This window comes from Salvelinus namaycush, chromosome 20 (genome assembly GCF_016432855.1).
Source record: "Salvelinus namaycush isolate Seneca chromosome 20, SaNama_1.0, whole genome shotgun sequence".
Taxonomy (NCBI): Eukaryota; Metazoa; Chordata; class Actinopteri; order Salmoniformes; family Salmonidae; genus Salvelinus; species Salvelinus namaycush.
Window position 1 is genome coordinate 1,530,836 of NC_052326.1, and position 16,362 is coordinate 1,547,197.

Consider the following 16,362-nt stretch of genomic DNA (forward strand, 5'->3'; position numbering starts at 1 on the left):
TTTTTTGTACTTATATTTGTGGTGTGGTATTCATATAAGCCATTTTCGGCTTCCAACCTCACCTGTACACCATTTTTGCTAGTTTGTTTTTATCTGTACTGTTTTGTATTTCAGTTATTTTCTTTGGTGCAAATAAATAAAAGCTAAAACCTAATCTAGCAACCAAAAGATGAGAAAGTACACTGTACAGTGCCTTCAGAAAGTATTCAGACCCCTTGACGTTTTCCACATTTTGTTATGTTACTGCCTTATTATATAATTTATCAAATTGTCCAAATTTGGACTCATCAGACCAAAGGACAGATTTCCACTGGTCTAATGTCCATTGCACATGTTTCTTGGCCCAAGCAAGTCGCTTCTTATTGGTGTCCTTTAGTAGTGGTTTCTTTGCAGAAGTTCGACCCTGAAGGCTTGATTTACGCAGTCTCCTTTGAACAGTTGATGTTGAGATGTGTCTGTTAACTCTGTGAAGGATATATTTGGGCTGCAATCTGAGGTGCAGTTAATTGCCCATTTCTGAGGCTGGTAACTATAATGAACGTATCCTCTGCAGCAGAGGTAACTCTGGGTCTTCCATTCCTGTGGGGGTCCTCATGAGAGCTAGTTTCATCATAGCGCTAGTTTTTTGCGACTGCACTTGAAGAAACTTTAAAAGTTCTTGACATTTTCTGGATTGACTGACCTGATGTCTTAAAGTCATGATGGACTGTCGTTTCTCTTTGCATATTTGAGCTGTTCTTGCTATAATATGGACTTGGTCTTTTACCAAATAGGGCTATCTTCTGTATACCACCCCTACCTTGTCACAACACAACTGATTGAATCAAGCGCATTAAGAAGTAAAGAAATTCCAAACTTTTGTATACCACATCTACCTTGTCAAGGGAATAAATTCCAAAATTGACTTTCAAGGCACTCCTGTTAATTGAAATGCATTCCAGGTTGAGAGAATGCCAAGAGTGTGCAAAGCTGTCATCAAGGCAAAGGGTACTTTGAATAATCACTTTTTTACATATGTGTTATTTCATAGTTTTGAGGTCTTCACTATTATTCTACAATGTAGAAAATAGTAAAAATAAAGAAAAACCCTTGAATGAGTAGGTGTGTCCAAACTTTTGACTGGTACTGTATAGAAGACAGACCTGTTGCTGACAGGTGTATAAATCAAGCACACAGCCATGCAATCTCCATAGACAAACATTGTCAGCAGAATGGCTTTACTGAAGACATGGCACCGTCATAGGATGCCAGCTTTCCAACTAGTCAGTTCGTCAAATGTTTACCCTGCTAGATCTGCCCCGGTCAACTGTAAGTGCTTTTATTTTGAAGTGGAAACGTCTAGGAGCAACAATGGCTCAGCCGCGAAGTGATAGGCCACACAAGCTCAAAGAACGGGACCGCCGAGTGCTGTAGCATGTAGCGTATAAAAATAATCTGTCCTCTGTTGCAACACTGGCTACCGAGTTCCAAACTGCCTCTGGAAGCAACGTCAGCACAATAACTGTTCATCGGGAGCTTTATGAAATGGATTTCCATGGCCGAGCAGCCATGAAGCTTAAGAACATCATGCGCAATGCCCAAGCATTGGCTGGAGTGGTGTAAAGCTTGCCTCCCTTGGACTCTGGAGCAGTGGAAACATGTTATATGAATTGATGAATCATGCTTTACCATCTGGCAGTCCAACGGACGAATCTGGGTTTGGAGGATACCAGGAGAACACTACCTGCCCCAATGCATAGTGGCGAATGTAAAGTTTGGTGGAGGAGGAATGTTCCAACATCTAGTGGAAAGCCTTCCCAGAAGAGTGGAGGCTGTTATAACAGCAAAGGGGGGACCAACTCCATATTAATGCCCATGATTTTGCAATGAGATGTTCGACGAGCAGGTGTCCACATAATTTTGGTAATGTAGTGTATAAATTCTCGAATAGAAATGAAGATATCAATGAAAATGTTGATTTCAACTGATAAATATGTGCTTTAGTATTGTTTTCTTTGGCAACTGTGGTATAAACCAGAATAGCGCCTCCGTTCTGTACATTACCTTGTAAAAATTACTCTGCAAAGGGACGAGGCAGACGTCGTTCATTATTTACAAGGTAATGTACAGAAAGTCAGTGTTTAGCCTATACATACTATCATAATAACCTGCAAGCTTGAATACACACAAAATGTTCAAATACAATCGCTAGAGGATTTATGCATAAGAATGTTAGTCTGTTCAGCTGGGTGGCCAAATCAAGTACAGATTGAGAAATGTATTTTGTCCCCTCTTGGCTGTTTGCTTTGGGTCTTTGTCCTGTTGGAAGGTGAACCTTCGCCCCAGTCTGAGGTCCTGAGCGCTCCGGAGCAGGTTTTCATCAAGGATCTCACTGTACTTTGCTGCGTTCATCTTTACCTCGATCCTGACTAGACTCCCAGTCCCTACCGCTGGAAAACATCCCCACAGCATTCAGGCCAAAGAGTTCAAACTTGGTTTCATCAGATCCAGAGAATCTTGTTTCTCATGGTCTGAGAGTCTTTACGTGCCTTTTGGCAAACTCCAAGCGGGCTGTCATGTGCCATTTTTTGAGGAGTGGCTTCCGTCTGGCTACTCTACCACAAAGGCCTGATTTGGAGGAGTGCTGCAGAGATGGTTGTCCACCTGGAAGTTTCTTCCATCTCCACAGAGGAACACTGGAGTGACCATTGGACCATTGGATTCTTGGTCACCTCCCTGACCAAAGCCCTTCTCCCCCGATTGCTCAGTTTGACCGGGCGGCCAGCTTTAGGAAGAGGCTTCCAAACTTTTTCCATTTAAGAATGATGGAAGCCACTGTGTTCTTAGGGACCTTCAGTGCTGCAGAAATATTTTGGTTCCCTTCCCCAGTTCTCTGCCTCGACACAATCCTGTCTCGGAGCTCTACGGTGAATTCCTTCCACCTCCTGGCTTGGTTTTTGCTCTGACATGCACTGTCAACTGTCAGACCTTAAATAGACATGTGCCTTTCCAAATCATGTCCAATCAATTGAATTTACCACAGGTGGACTCCAATCGAGTTGTAGAAACATCTCAAGGATGATAAATGGAAACAGGGTTGCACCTGAGCTCAATTTTGAGTCTCATAGCAAAGGGTATTTCTGTTTTAATTTTTTAAAGCATTTTTACCTGTTTTCGCTTTGTCTTTATGGGGTACTGTTTGTACATTGAGGATTTTTAAATCCATTTTAAAATAAAGCTGTAACGTCAATCCTAGCTCGCTCATTAATGTCTTAATCGAAATTACGGATTGCCTGTTATCCGCTCGCCGTCCCCTTATAAATCAAATCAAATCAAATCAAATTGTATTGGTAACATACACATGGTTAGCAGATGTTAATGCGAGTGTAGCGAAATGCTTGTGCCTCTAGTTCCGACAGTACAGCAATATCTAACAAGTAATCTAACAATTCCACAACAACTACCTAATGCACTCAAATCTAAGTAAAGGAATGGAATAAGAATATATAAATATGAATATATGGATGAGCAATGACAGAGTGGCATAGGCAAGATACAATATATGGTATAAAATACAGTATATAGATATGAGATGAGTAATGCAAGATATGTAAACATGATTAAAGTGGCATTATTAAAGTGACTAGTGATGCATTTATTAAAGTGGCCAATGATTTCAAGTCTGTATGTAGGCAGCAACCTCTCTATGTTAGTGATGGCTGTTTAACAGTCTGATGGCCTTGAGATAGAAGCTGTTTTTCAGTCTCTCGGTCCCAGCTTTGATGCACCTGTACTGACCTTGCCTTCTGGATAGTTTGTAGATCTCAATTGTCAGTAGAGACCACATTTGTTTAAGCAAGTCAGAAATATCAGCTATGTTTTTTTAAAAGGCGCTAAATGAGGCTGAATGAACTGTTTCGCTGCCAGACAAGGCTCCGCTGATAGCCAGGTGTAGCAGTGGTAAGGATTCACTCCATGGTGCTGAAAAGAAAGCTCTGCTGTTGGGACAGCTTTATGTAGGCCCTAACCGCTTTACTGGCAGAATCAGTAAAGCCATTCTGCTGCCAATGTATGTCTATGGCATGCATCTAAAACTTTTTGGGGGGAGTTTGCCCCACCAAGATTTACATGCTAAAATCGCCACGATGTGATTGCATCATTTGCATTGATGTCAGAGTGGTTAGAGGGACAATAGAGTGATGAGTACCAAGGTATTAGCAACCTGATGGTTATTAGTAAGTTGGGTACTACCAAAGCATGTCCAGAGTGCATAAAAGGAGATTACCATGACTCAACGGTCACATGGAATTTTACTGGGTCATGACTCATGACTGCCATTGTGGTGGTAATAGGGTCACTGCAACAGCCTTAATCTTGGATTTACATACAGAATAATACAAAATGCTGAGACCAGGTTGAGGAGAGAAGAGAGGAGTGATGAAGAGGAGTGAGACAGAGGATGTCCACTCCAATACATGCCTGTAAACATTCCACTAGGTCTCTTTCATCACAGTGTGGGTGTTAAAATGTTATTTTATGTGACGTATGTCACAGCGCATGTGTTTTGTGTGCATTGCCTATGTCTATGTAAAACCCTTACGGCAAGCCGTACAGCAGTTAAAACATCTTCAAAGGCCTGATTTAATCTATGTAGTGACTCACCCCGTATGAGGCTGCGTTGTGCAGGGAGATGTGGCCTCCTTTGACCTGAGCGTTGTCGCCAGCCCCGTGCTTAAGGAGAGCAGCATCTCCTTCCAGCTTGTCCTGGATGTCCGTGTCTCCCTCCTTCACCATGTCCAAAGACATGTTACCATCACAGTTCTTCTTGGTTGGGGATACATACAGACAAATTGATGTGTCCTTAAAATGTATGAGAAGCATTTCACGAAAAAGTTATTGTTAACTTAAGTTGCAAAGAAAAATCCATATCTCAGACTGGCCAATAAAAATAAAAGATTAAAATGGGCAAAAGAACACCCCTTCAAATGAGTGGATTCGGCTATTTCAGCCACACCCGTTGCTGACTGGTGTGTAAAATCGAGCACACAGCCATGCAATCTGCATAGACAAACATTGGCAGTAGAATGGCCATACTGAAGAGCTCAGTGACTTTCAACAGGCATCGGCATATGATGCTAGAGCTGCCCCGGTCAACTGTCAGTGCTGTTTTTGTGAAGTGGAAATGTCTTGGAGCAACAATGGATCAACTGCGAAGTGGTAGGCTACACAAACTCAAAGAATGGGACCGCTGAGTACTGAAGCATGTATCGCATGAAATCGTCTGTCCTTGGTTGCAACACTCACTATCTAGAGCCAAACTGCCTCTGGAAGCAACGTCAGCACAGTAACTGTTCATCGGGAGCTTCAAGAAATGCGTTTCCATGACTGAGCAGCCGCACACAAGCTTAAGATCATCATGCGCAATGCCAAGCGTTGGCTGGAGTGGTGTAAAACTTTCAGCCGTTAGACTCTGGAGCAGTGGAAACGCGTTCTCTGGAGTGATGAATCACGCTTCACCATCTGGCAGTCTGATGAAATTATCGGGGTTTGGCGGATGCCAGGAGAACTCCACCTGCCCCAATGCATAATGCCAAGTGTAAAGTCTGGTGGAGGAGGAAAAATGATCTGGGGCTGTTTTCATGGTTCGGGAAATCTTAACGCTACGGCATACAATGACATTCTTGACGATTCTGTGCTTCCAACTTTGTGGCAACAGTTTGGGGAAGGCCTTTTCCTGTTTCAGTGTGATATTGTCCCTGTGCACAAAGTGAGGTCCATACAGAAATGGTTTGTTGAGATTGTTGGGGCAGAACTTGACTGGCCTGCACAGAGCCCTGACCCTAACCCTGTTGAACACTTTTGGGATGAATTGTAACGCCGAATGTAAGCCAGGCCTAATCACCCAACATCAGTGCCTGACCTCACTAATGCTCTTGTGGCTGAATGGACGCAAATTCCCACAGCAATGTTCCAACATCTAGTGGAAAGCCTTCCCAGAAGAGTGGAGGCTGTTATAGCAGCAAAGGGGGGGACCAACTCCATATTAATGCCCATGATTTTGGAATGAGATGTTCGACGAGCAGGTGTCCATATACTTTTGGTCATTGAGTGTATATAATGACAGTAATAGGCAGATAGCTATGATAAGAAAGTTATAAACAACTTGACATCCATAGCCAAAATGTTTGTAACTTATATGATCAAGTCGTAAAAACGAGGCACATTTTCTTCATTACCCTCTAATTTAAACTGTCGTGTAGAAATAATCATTGACGATTGAAACAAAGTTGTTACCATTGAAAAAGCCTAGCACAGCTGTCCTGCCTGCTGCCATCTTGACACCCAAGTAGGGCTGTCATGAAATTTTTGTGAGCCGGTGATTGTCAAGCAAACAACTGCCAGTCTCACTGTAATTGACTGTTAATTAACATAAACACATGTAGCATCTCCTGGCTAACACACATAGCCTACAAGCCACTGATGCAGACCTCTGGAACATCTCCATTTTAAAAAGTCTAATAAATCCATTTAATTAAGCCTACACCATCACAATAAATCCATGATTTCTTTTAGACAGGTCTAAAGAAACATGATATGAAGAAAATGTGGTCTATTTCAGAAGAACAGAATAGTATACTCTGAGTTGTCCTAATGTTAGGCCCTAATCTGGCTAGACCATATTGCTGTGGGCTACATTAGTTCATTTAGCAGTAAAGATTCGCTTAGAATACCTTGGCATTATTTTATACTATTTTTTTATACTATTTTTATACTATTTTATACTATTTTATAATAGAATATAATATAAAGGATATTTGCTCCAAACGAGGGATGGCTGTGTGCTATTCTGTGTTGAGCGGTTAACAAAGAAACAGGTCCACCTATGCTATATGCTTAATTGAGAGTTATTTATGCAACTTTACTAGTGATTAAAACGTTGGGCTATATATATATATTTTTTTATACATTCCAAGGCTGCATGACGCAGCACCTCTCACTCACATGGCTCTCTCAGATATCTCAATTCTTATTAGCCAATGCCCGTCACGTGATCGTGTCCTTCTCACAGGCAATCTCAGGGGTCCTTCTCACAGGATACAAGTGAAGACAGACACATTGGGGCGTGCGTTCTTATCGAATTCTGAGGCGCATATTGAAGATGTTGGAAGAACTGTCCACATTTACTTTTCGTCAGCCTACAAGATGAGGAGGCCTAACAAACAGCAAAAGCACTAGCCTACGTCAATCTACTATCCCCCACAGTACATAAGTTGACCTATTCTATTGTTCTTCTGTCTCGAGAAATAAATATTCCAAATAGTCTGGGACAGTTGTGGGATGGAATAGACCCCACAGTTTAAAATCAATGAGGCTGATGCAACATGTCAGAACATTTAACTTAAAATGTTGGAAAACTATTAATCAAATCAAATTGTATTTGTCACATGCGCTGAATACAACAGGTGTAGACCTTACAATGAAAAGCTTATTTACAAGCCCTTACAACTTCTTAGGGATAGGGGGCAGTATTTTCACGTCCGGATGAAAAGCGTGCCCAAAGTTAACTGCCTGCTACTCAGGCCCAGAAGCTAGGATATGCATATTATTAGTAGATTTGGATAGAAAACACTCTGAAGTTTCTAGAACTGTTTGAATAATGTCTATGTGTATAACAGAACTGTTTTGGCAGGCGAAACCCTGAGCACAATCCATCCAGGGAAAATTATTTTTGAGGTCAATCTGTTTTCCATTGGTTTTCTATGGTAAGCCCTTTTTAATAGGAATCTACTTGCAGTTCCTATGGCTTCCACTAGATGTCAACAGTCTTTAGAAATTGGTTGATGTTTTTCTTTTGAGGAATGAAGAAGTAGCCCTGTTCTTTCCATGTGTCCCTCCAGGTGGACTCAAGTATTTTGGTGGGCGCGACCTGGAACGCACTTCACTTTGTTTTCGTCTGGTATTGAACACAGTTTATCCCGTCTTAAATTTTACTGATTATTTACGTTTTAGGATACCTAAAGTTGGATTAGGAAAGTTGTTTGAAATGTTTGGACCAAGTTTACAGGTAACTTATTAGATACTTTGTAGTCATGTTGGGCGAGTTGGAACCGGTGTATTTTCTGAATCAAACGCGCCAAATAAATGGACATTTTGGGGATATAAAGAAGGAATTTATTGAACAAAAGGACCATTTGTGATGTTTCTGGGACATTTTGGAGTGCCAACAGAAGAAGAAGCAATTTCACTGGATGTTGTCAAATCGAGCAGGAAGGGATCACAAAGAAGTTTTTAACCAACAATGCAGTTCAAGAAATAGAGTTAAGAAAATATTTACTAAGTAAACTAAAGTTTAAAAAATGTAGTCAAATTAAAAAGTAACACAAGAAAATTACATAACAATAATGAGGCTACATAAAGGGGGGGCAGGTTAGTTGAGGTAATTTGCAATTTGCATAAATAATAAACAGCGAGTAGCAGCAGTGTAAAAACAGAGGGGGGGGGGGGGGGGGGGGGGTCAATGAAATAGTCCGGGTGGCCATTTGATTAACTGTTCAGTAGTCTTATGGCTTGGGGGTAGAAGCTGTTAAGGAGCCTTTTTGTCCTAGACCTGGTGCTCCGGTAGCAGAGAAAACAGTCTATGACTTGGGTGATTGGAGTCTTTGACAATTCTTTGGGCCTTCCTCTGACACCGCCGAGTATATACTGTCACGCCCTGATCTGTTTCACCTGTTCCTGTGATTGTCTCCACCCCCTCCAGGTGTTGCTTATTTTCTCCAGTGTATTTATCCCTGTGTTTCCTGTCTCTCTGTGCCAGTTCATCTTGTATGTTTAGTCAAGTCAACCAGCGTGTTTTTCCCGTACTCCTTTTTGCTATTCTCCTTTTTCTAGTCCTCCCGGTTTTGACCCTTGCCTGTTTCTGGACTCTGTACCCGCCTGCCTGACCATTCTGCCTTCCTTGACCACGAGTCTGTCTGCCACTCTGTACCTCCTGGACTCTGATCTGGTTTTGACCTTTTTGCCTGTCCACGACCATTCTCTTGCCTACCCCTTTGGATTATTAAACATTATACGACTCCAACCATCTGCCTCCTGTGTCTGCATCTGGGTCTGCCTTGTGCCTTGATAATATACTGTAGGTCCTGGATGGCAGGAAGCTCGACCCCAGTGATGTACTGGGCCGTACGTACTACCCTCTGTAGCACCTTATGGTCAGATGCCGAGCAGTTGCCATACCAGGCGGTGATGCAACCGGTCAGGATGCTCTCGATGGTGCAGCTGTATAACTTTTTGAGGATCTGGGGATCCATGCAAAATCTTTTCAGTCTCCTGAGGGGGAAAAGGTGTTGTCATGTCCTCTTCACAACTGTCTTGGTGTGTTTGGACCATGATAGTTTGTTGGTGATGTGGACACCAAGGCACTTGAAACTCTCGACTCTCTCCACTTCAGCCCTGTCGATGTTAATGGAGGCCTGTTCAGGCCTCCTTTTCCTATAGTCCACGATCAGCTCCTTTGTCTTGCTCACATTGAGGGAGAGGTTGTTGTCCTGGCACCACTATGCCAGGTCTCTGACCTCATCCCTATAGGCTGTCTCTTTTCATTGTCGATGATCAGTCCTACCACCATTGTCGTCAGCAAACTTAATGATGGTGTTGGAGTCGTGCTTGGCCACGCAGTCATGGGTGAAGAGGGAATACAGGAGGGGACTAACCACGCACCCCTGATGGGCCCCAGTGTTGAGGATCAGCTTGACAGATGTGTTGTTGCCTACTCTTACCACCTGGGGGCGGCCCATCAGGAAGTCCAGGATCCAGTTGCAGAGGGAATTGCCTATTAATGAGCTTTGTTGGTACTATGGTGTTGAATGCTGAGCTGTAGTTAGTTAACAGCATTCTCGCATAGGTGTTCCTTTTGTCCAGCTAAGTAAGGGCAATGTGGCGTGCTTTAGATTGCGGCATCTGTGGATCTGTTGGGGTGGTATGCGAATTGGAGTGGGTCTAGGGTTTCTGGTATGATGGTGTTGATGTGAGCCATGACCAGCTTTTCAAAGCACATCATGGCTACCGACGTGAGTGCTACAGGGAGGAAATCATTTAGGCAGGTTACCTTCGCTTTCTTGGGCACAGGGACTATGGTGGTCGGAAACATCTAGGTATTACAGACTCGGTCAGGGAGAGGTTGAAAATGACAGTGAAGACACTTGCCAGTTAGTCCACGCATGCTTTGAGTACACGTCCTGGTAATCCATCAGGCCCCGCGGGTTTGTGAATGTTGACCTGTTTAAAGGTCTTGCTCACATTGGCTACGGAGAGCGTGATCACACAGTCATCCGGAGCAGCTGGTGCTCTCATGCATGCTTCAGTGTTGCTTCCCTCAAAGCAAGAATAGAAGGCATTTAGCTTGTCTGGTAGGCTCGTGTCACGGGCAGCTCATGGCTGAGTTTCTCTTTGTAGTCCGTAATAGTTTTCAAGCCCTGCCATATCCAATGAGCATCAGAGCCGGTGTGGTAGGATTCAACCTTTGTACTGTATTGACGCTTTGGCTGTTTGATTGTTCGTCTGAGGGCATAGCGGGATTTCTTATTAGCAACCAGATTATTGTCCCGCTCCTTGAAAGCGGAAGCTATAGCCTTTAGCTCGGTGCGGATGTTGCATGTAAATCCATGGCTTCTGGTTGGGATATGTACGTACGGTCACTGTTTGATGAAGCCGGTGACTTATTGATGAAGCAGGTGACTGAGGTGGTATACTCCTCAATGCCATTGGATGAATCCCGGAACATATTCCAGTCTGTGTTAGCAAAACAGTCCTTTAGCATAGCATCCGGGTCATCTGACCACTTCCGAATTGAGCGAGTCACTGGTACAGCAGGCGCTGTTTCTTGCCTTACTGCACACAAGCTAGGCATAATTCACAAGTGATAATATATAATTCACAAATGATAGGCTAACATTGTCACCCATCAGACTATTCTTGATTTAGTCTTGTCTTTACAAACACTAAACAATATGGGTGAAATTCGTTTTGATTTAGAATGGACCATTATCATGCACCTGTCTCGAAACAGGGGCAGGGGAAAAAAGACATGTCATCTATGCTTTTCCCGTGGTTAATTTTTATGTCAGCCAGGTAGGCTATACTCCTGTTGTAAAGAGAAGCAATGTGCCTAATATTAGGAAAGTTGAGAAATAAATATAGTAGGCCTAGCCTATAGAAAGCTGATGGGAGCCTCCTCTTTTTAATAGAGGCCATCAAAACTCTGTTTTATCATGCAGTTGCCTAGCCTATAGAAATGTTGCGCAACATGAGCTCATGGGCTCTCATGAAGTGTTTGATTAGATTTTCGAATACATTTGCATTGACATCAGAGTGATTAGAGGGACAATAGAGTGCTGACTACCAGGCAGTTAACAAGTCTGGTAGGCTACTAATGACCATCAGCAGCATCAGAGCTTGGAGAAGCGTAGTTACCATGACTAAACAGTCACGTGGAATTTGATTGTGGTCATGACTCTTGACAGCTGGTGTGGCTGTAATATGGTCACCATAACAGCCCTATGCCCGTGTTGTGTAACAATACTCTGAGGGTATTACTACACAAAGGGTAGTTTTGTAGGACTACTGTTCCACCCCTATCTTCCAATATTTCATGGATTGAACAGTTGAATATTACAACTTTTTAAGGATGTATCAAACCATGGTATTTTTGATTCACCATAAAGGCTTTCCAAACCATTAAAAAAAAATATTATTCATAAATGCTTTCCTAACCATAAATAATACACAAGATCAGAGTATTTTAAAATCTACTAATTGGTACTGAAAAGGAGACAAATATGCATAGCTTTCTTTCCTTTCATATTTACATGGCTTTCTTTCATTGATCCCAAATATTCTGAACTGTTCTGTCCATATATTCTAGTGAGTTTGTCAAGAAAAGTATAATTATTGTACCGTACTGTACCAGTATCACATGTTAAATTTGAAGGGATTGCTTTAGATAAATGTACTGAAAATTGTATTGAGTGAAAACTCCACAAGAAAATCTGTGGGCCAGCAAGTAGGAGGGTTTTCAGTGGTTGAATTACATTTATTCAGCGTGCGCAAGGGAACCACGCCTGTAAAGCCTGTTATGCACCTGCATAAGGTAAGCCTGAATCCAACTACTGAGAAGGAAAGGCGTGTGTAGGAAAGGCATACATTTCTTAAGTCTGAATCGGGTCCCATACACACTTGCTCCCTGAACATGAATTTTAGCTTGCAGCACCGCCTACTGGATGTAATATGAATTTCAAGATAATTAATTCTGATTACAAGTAATAAGCATTAAGAAATAAGTCCATTGAATTTCACTCACTTAATATAAATCAATAAACTTTATTCATTAACACAGTATAAACAACCAACAACAGCAAAAAACAGAACTTCACATGGAGTAAATGGATGGTAGTACCGGTAAATCCCAAAGTGTAGGCCTACAGGAGAACCTGTTTGAGACAGAAGCACAGACATAAAAGTGGTTTGACTTGTATGGGTACAGATACACAAACCTGCTATCTCTTTGCATGGTCTCAAGCCATTCAGTCAGTTAGCAAATGGACAGAAAAGAAGGGCAAATACAGTCATGCTGAACGACATTTAGCTACTGTATGAAACATTTGTGTTATTACATAAAAACCAGGTTAATCAGCTCTTTAGAAAGGTTTTTATTTGATATAAATGATCTGAAGTGTAGAAAAAAGTATATTACACATTTCTCGATGCATGATTCTGAGTCAGACCCATTAGTCTGCCTAAACTTCCCCTCGAAAGTACTACAAACTACCTGCACTTTTTACTTTTTCACTGGATTACAAGCTACATATGTATGGGACTGTATTGTACTGTACTGTACTGTACCAGTATCACATGGCATCAGAAGACTATGGGAAAGGAAAACTTGTCAGCAGCATTTATATTTTAGTAGGGAAGCAGTCAGTGGACCTACTAAAATGTCCCAGGCTTTCCACCTTACCTTGAAACCATGCTGAACAGCACTACACTGTTGAAACACACTTCTCCTTCATAAAGAGCTTTTCCAGGTCAGGTCACATGGTCAGAAAACCCCCTGGCCCTAACTATAATATATGACAAGGACAAGGAGATTTTCCCGACCACATAACCTGACCAGGAAAAAACTCCTGGCCCTAAGAATGACTGTAGGATTATACACGGGATGGTAATAACCTGTCTATTAATGCAGAGTGTAGCTACACATCATACAGCAGCTGCATAACAACATACATCTATGTTTATAATAGTTGTTGATAGATAAGTTAAGGCTCTTTAAGGACCTGAGGATTTCGAAGATATGATGAGGCACACACAAGGCAAAGAATAGAATAGCTTTAGAGTTGACACACGGCTAATGTAACTGAGAGGATGAGTAGGATGATGAGCGGATGAGACAGACAGCCAGCGCAATTAAATGGCCAAGGCAGAGCAACCTATGGAAGATGGGACTCCAAACCAGCAAGGGACAATAAAGTCCCTCTCGTCCTATAACATAGTTAGTCACATTTCTATCAAGTCTCATTTTTCATCAGGCGTCAGTGCAATGTTTTATGGAGTATTAAAAAAATAGTTATAAAGCAATATACTCAACATATCTGTCTAGATGGTGGTAAAAATTCATACATTTCTAAGAAGACTGAACTATGGTCTTTGTTTGACATGAAACCACAGTAACAGGTTGTTTTCTTTGACCCCAAAAAATGCTATTCACTTCAGACGACAAAAGCGCTCTTTCCAACAAACTGAAAACTTATCAAATTCTAAAACTGTCAGATCTGTATGTAAGTACGCACCATGCACTGAACTCACCTCAACCTTGCCTTTTATAAAAAGCCCAGACCAATTATGAATTGGTTTCAAAAGAAATCTATAAAAGCTAGACATGTCATACAAAAGATGCATATAAGACATTTTTCTTTTTTTTAATGAAAGCTGCTTTGGTAACAACAGAGTCAAGACATCGGTCGATTTCCTGTTCTCGCCGGTGGACGGGGTGCTGAAGCGAGGCCCTTTCTCTCCCTCTCATCTCAGTGGCTTGGTTTTCCAATGTTGCTCATCCTCCTGCCTCTAAAATCTAAATGAATGGATCTAGTTACACCAGACTGGGTGGTTGGTGTTCCTGTTCCGTTGTCAAGTTGCCTCCACATCAGATGCAATGTTCGCTGGTAGTGGTTTGTCATAACGATGTCCGCGCTGTGAAAGACAGTGCTATTGTACTGAGGGCTGATAAAGTAGAGACCTTGGTCGCCGAGCCAATTGCATTGGGACCTGAAAAACATGAAAAGGAATGGGCTTTGATAGTCTGTCTGTTTATACGGAAAATGACAAGCAGCCTGGTTGGCAATTCGTTGTTGAAGGCTTTTGTGCTATTAAATGCTTTGATGATCAAACCTTGGGCATATTTACACGCAATTCTGAATATATAAAGTAATTTAGTCCGGGATTAAATCCTGGCACTATTCATTTTTATAGATAATCCTTACTTTATCTGTTCCTTTTGAAGACATGACTAGGGCCAGAAAAACTCCAGTCCGTAGTCAAGACAATAAAGCAGTACTGGCAATAGCTATAGCAACGCCATTGAGATCAATGAAGTATGAGGAAGCAGTCCACTAGAGACTGACCTGGTATTCTGGGGATTGTGATCTGTCTGCTACTGCTCCCCTCTCCTCCCTCCCCAAATGGTTTGATCTGGATGAAGTACTCCTCGTCCATAGGCAGGGAGAGCTCCACCGACGTTGTGTTGGTTTCCATGACACTAGGACGGCTATGTCGGTTATGCTTGTAGAGCACCTAGGGATGGACCACACAGGTAGAAGGTCACCCGGGAGAAACCATGACAACGGCCACTATTTCTAACTAAATCCATGTAGTCAGTGCTTCCTTACTTTGTAGCCAGTGACCTCTGACTCGTTCTCCAGGGCTTTGACCTGCTCCCAGTTCAGGATTATCTTGGAATTCAATGTGTTCCACATGACTTTCGCCGGGGGCTGGCTGGGCGCTGAGGGACACAAATACATGAGGATGAGGATCACATGATCTCCAATAAGTCAATTGAAACAACCGCTCGAACCAAAAGCAGGGTAGATGCTTACGTGGTTTCTTGGTGGTGACATTGACAGTAACACTAGGAAGCCCAGCCCCGGCCGTGTTGTATGCTCTCACTGTGACGTAGTAGGTGTTGCTTCCTCTCACCCCTCGGATAATGGCTGATGTCTTGTTGCCTACCGTTCTCTGCACACTGGCTGCCTCCTCCTTCTCTCTCTTCTCCCAGTACCTCAACTGAGACCAGATAGAAAGAGGATAACCAGGGACATTAATGCAGACACTAATTTGTGAGAACATTGTAAAAACCTGTTTTTTGGTAGACACTGTCCACGAACTGTAAACTGGAACTGCAGTGAATTGGTATAAAAACAGCATTTCATTGTATGGTGTCACCTCATATATTCTCGTCTTTCCATGGATAAGGTGCCTTGGTTCTGGTTACTTAGCTCTCGAAGTGAGGGAGTGTTTAAATGGCGTGGTCAAAGAGAAATCACAATGTGTAAAATGTCCCAGCTGTCAAGTTGAATGATAACAGATTTTCTTTGTCACCCGAGTGTCCAGGCTGAAATAGCTGGCACGGTTGACAGCACAAATATAATTTGTCTTCCCTCATAGGAACCGTTTGCTCAGGCCCCACTTCCCTGTTTACTTTATGGTCAACAATTCATAATTCCAGTACTTTATGCATCCCATGGATGAAAATATATTTTTTTTCCAATACTGAATGTCAATAGTGAGCTGACTAAGGATTGGAATCAACTAACTGAGCTCAAAGCCACACTTTTAGCCTACAGTACAGTGTGGATTATAGGCTAAACATTCTGTCCCCTGGTGCATTGCATCACTAGACTGTTAGACTAATCAGTGTAGTTAGTAACAGCACTTAGCACAGCAACAAGAGAAACACAACTCAACAGACAGGGGACCTGGCTGGACCATTACACATAACAACCTATTACATCTGAGATGCCCAATGTGCATGAGCTAGCAACACTCATCAATAATAGAACGGAACAAGATCGTACAGCATTAGTTGCTACACACATGCACACACACATGCACATGCTCACGACTACACACACAGACACACACATGCCTTTACTCATGCAAGTAAACACTTTGACACACAAATAGGTAGAGGGAAACAGGAAAAAACTTGACTAACCTCATAGCCTAGGACTCTTCTCTTGCTGGTGTTCCAAGGCAGGGCTTTCCATGAAACCTCAATCTCAGATGCAGACAGACTCTTGGCTCGGATCCTGGTGGGCGCTCTTCCAGGCTCTG

General features: G+C 42.4%; 1 protein-coding gene across 3 annotated transcripts in view; it reads right to left on the bottom strand.

Annotated features, from left to right (window-relative positions):
* Positions 1–12,334: 12,334 nt before the first annotated feature.
* Positions 12,335–16,362, bottom strand: part of LOC120064958 (contactin-4-like) — a 185,370-nt gene continuing 181,342 nt past the window's right edge. For all 3 annotated transcript variants that reach the window (XM_039015568.1, XM_039015566.1, XM_039015567.1), the window contains exons 19-23: positions 16,244–16,359; positions 15,126–15,312; positions 14,919–15,031; positions 14,655–14,823; positions 12,335–14,298 (exon numbers count right to left, since the gene is read on the bottom strand). In XM_039015568.1, the coding sequence (XP_038871496.1) occupies positions 14,207–14,298; positions 14,655–14,823; positions 14,919–15,031; positions 15,126–15,312; positions 16,244–16,359 (677 nt within the window). In that variant the 3' untranslated portion in view covers positions 12,335–14,206. The remainder of the gene's footprint in view (positions 14,299–14,654; positions 14,824–14,918; positions 15,032–15,125; positions 15,313–16,243; positions 16,360–16,362) is intronic.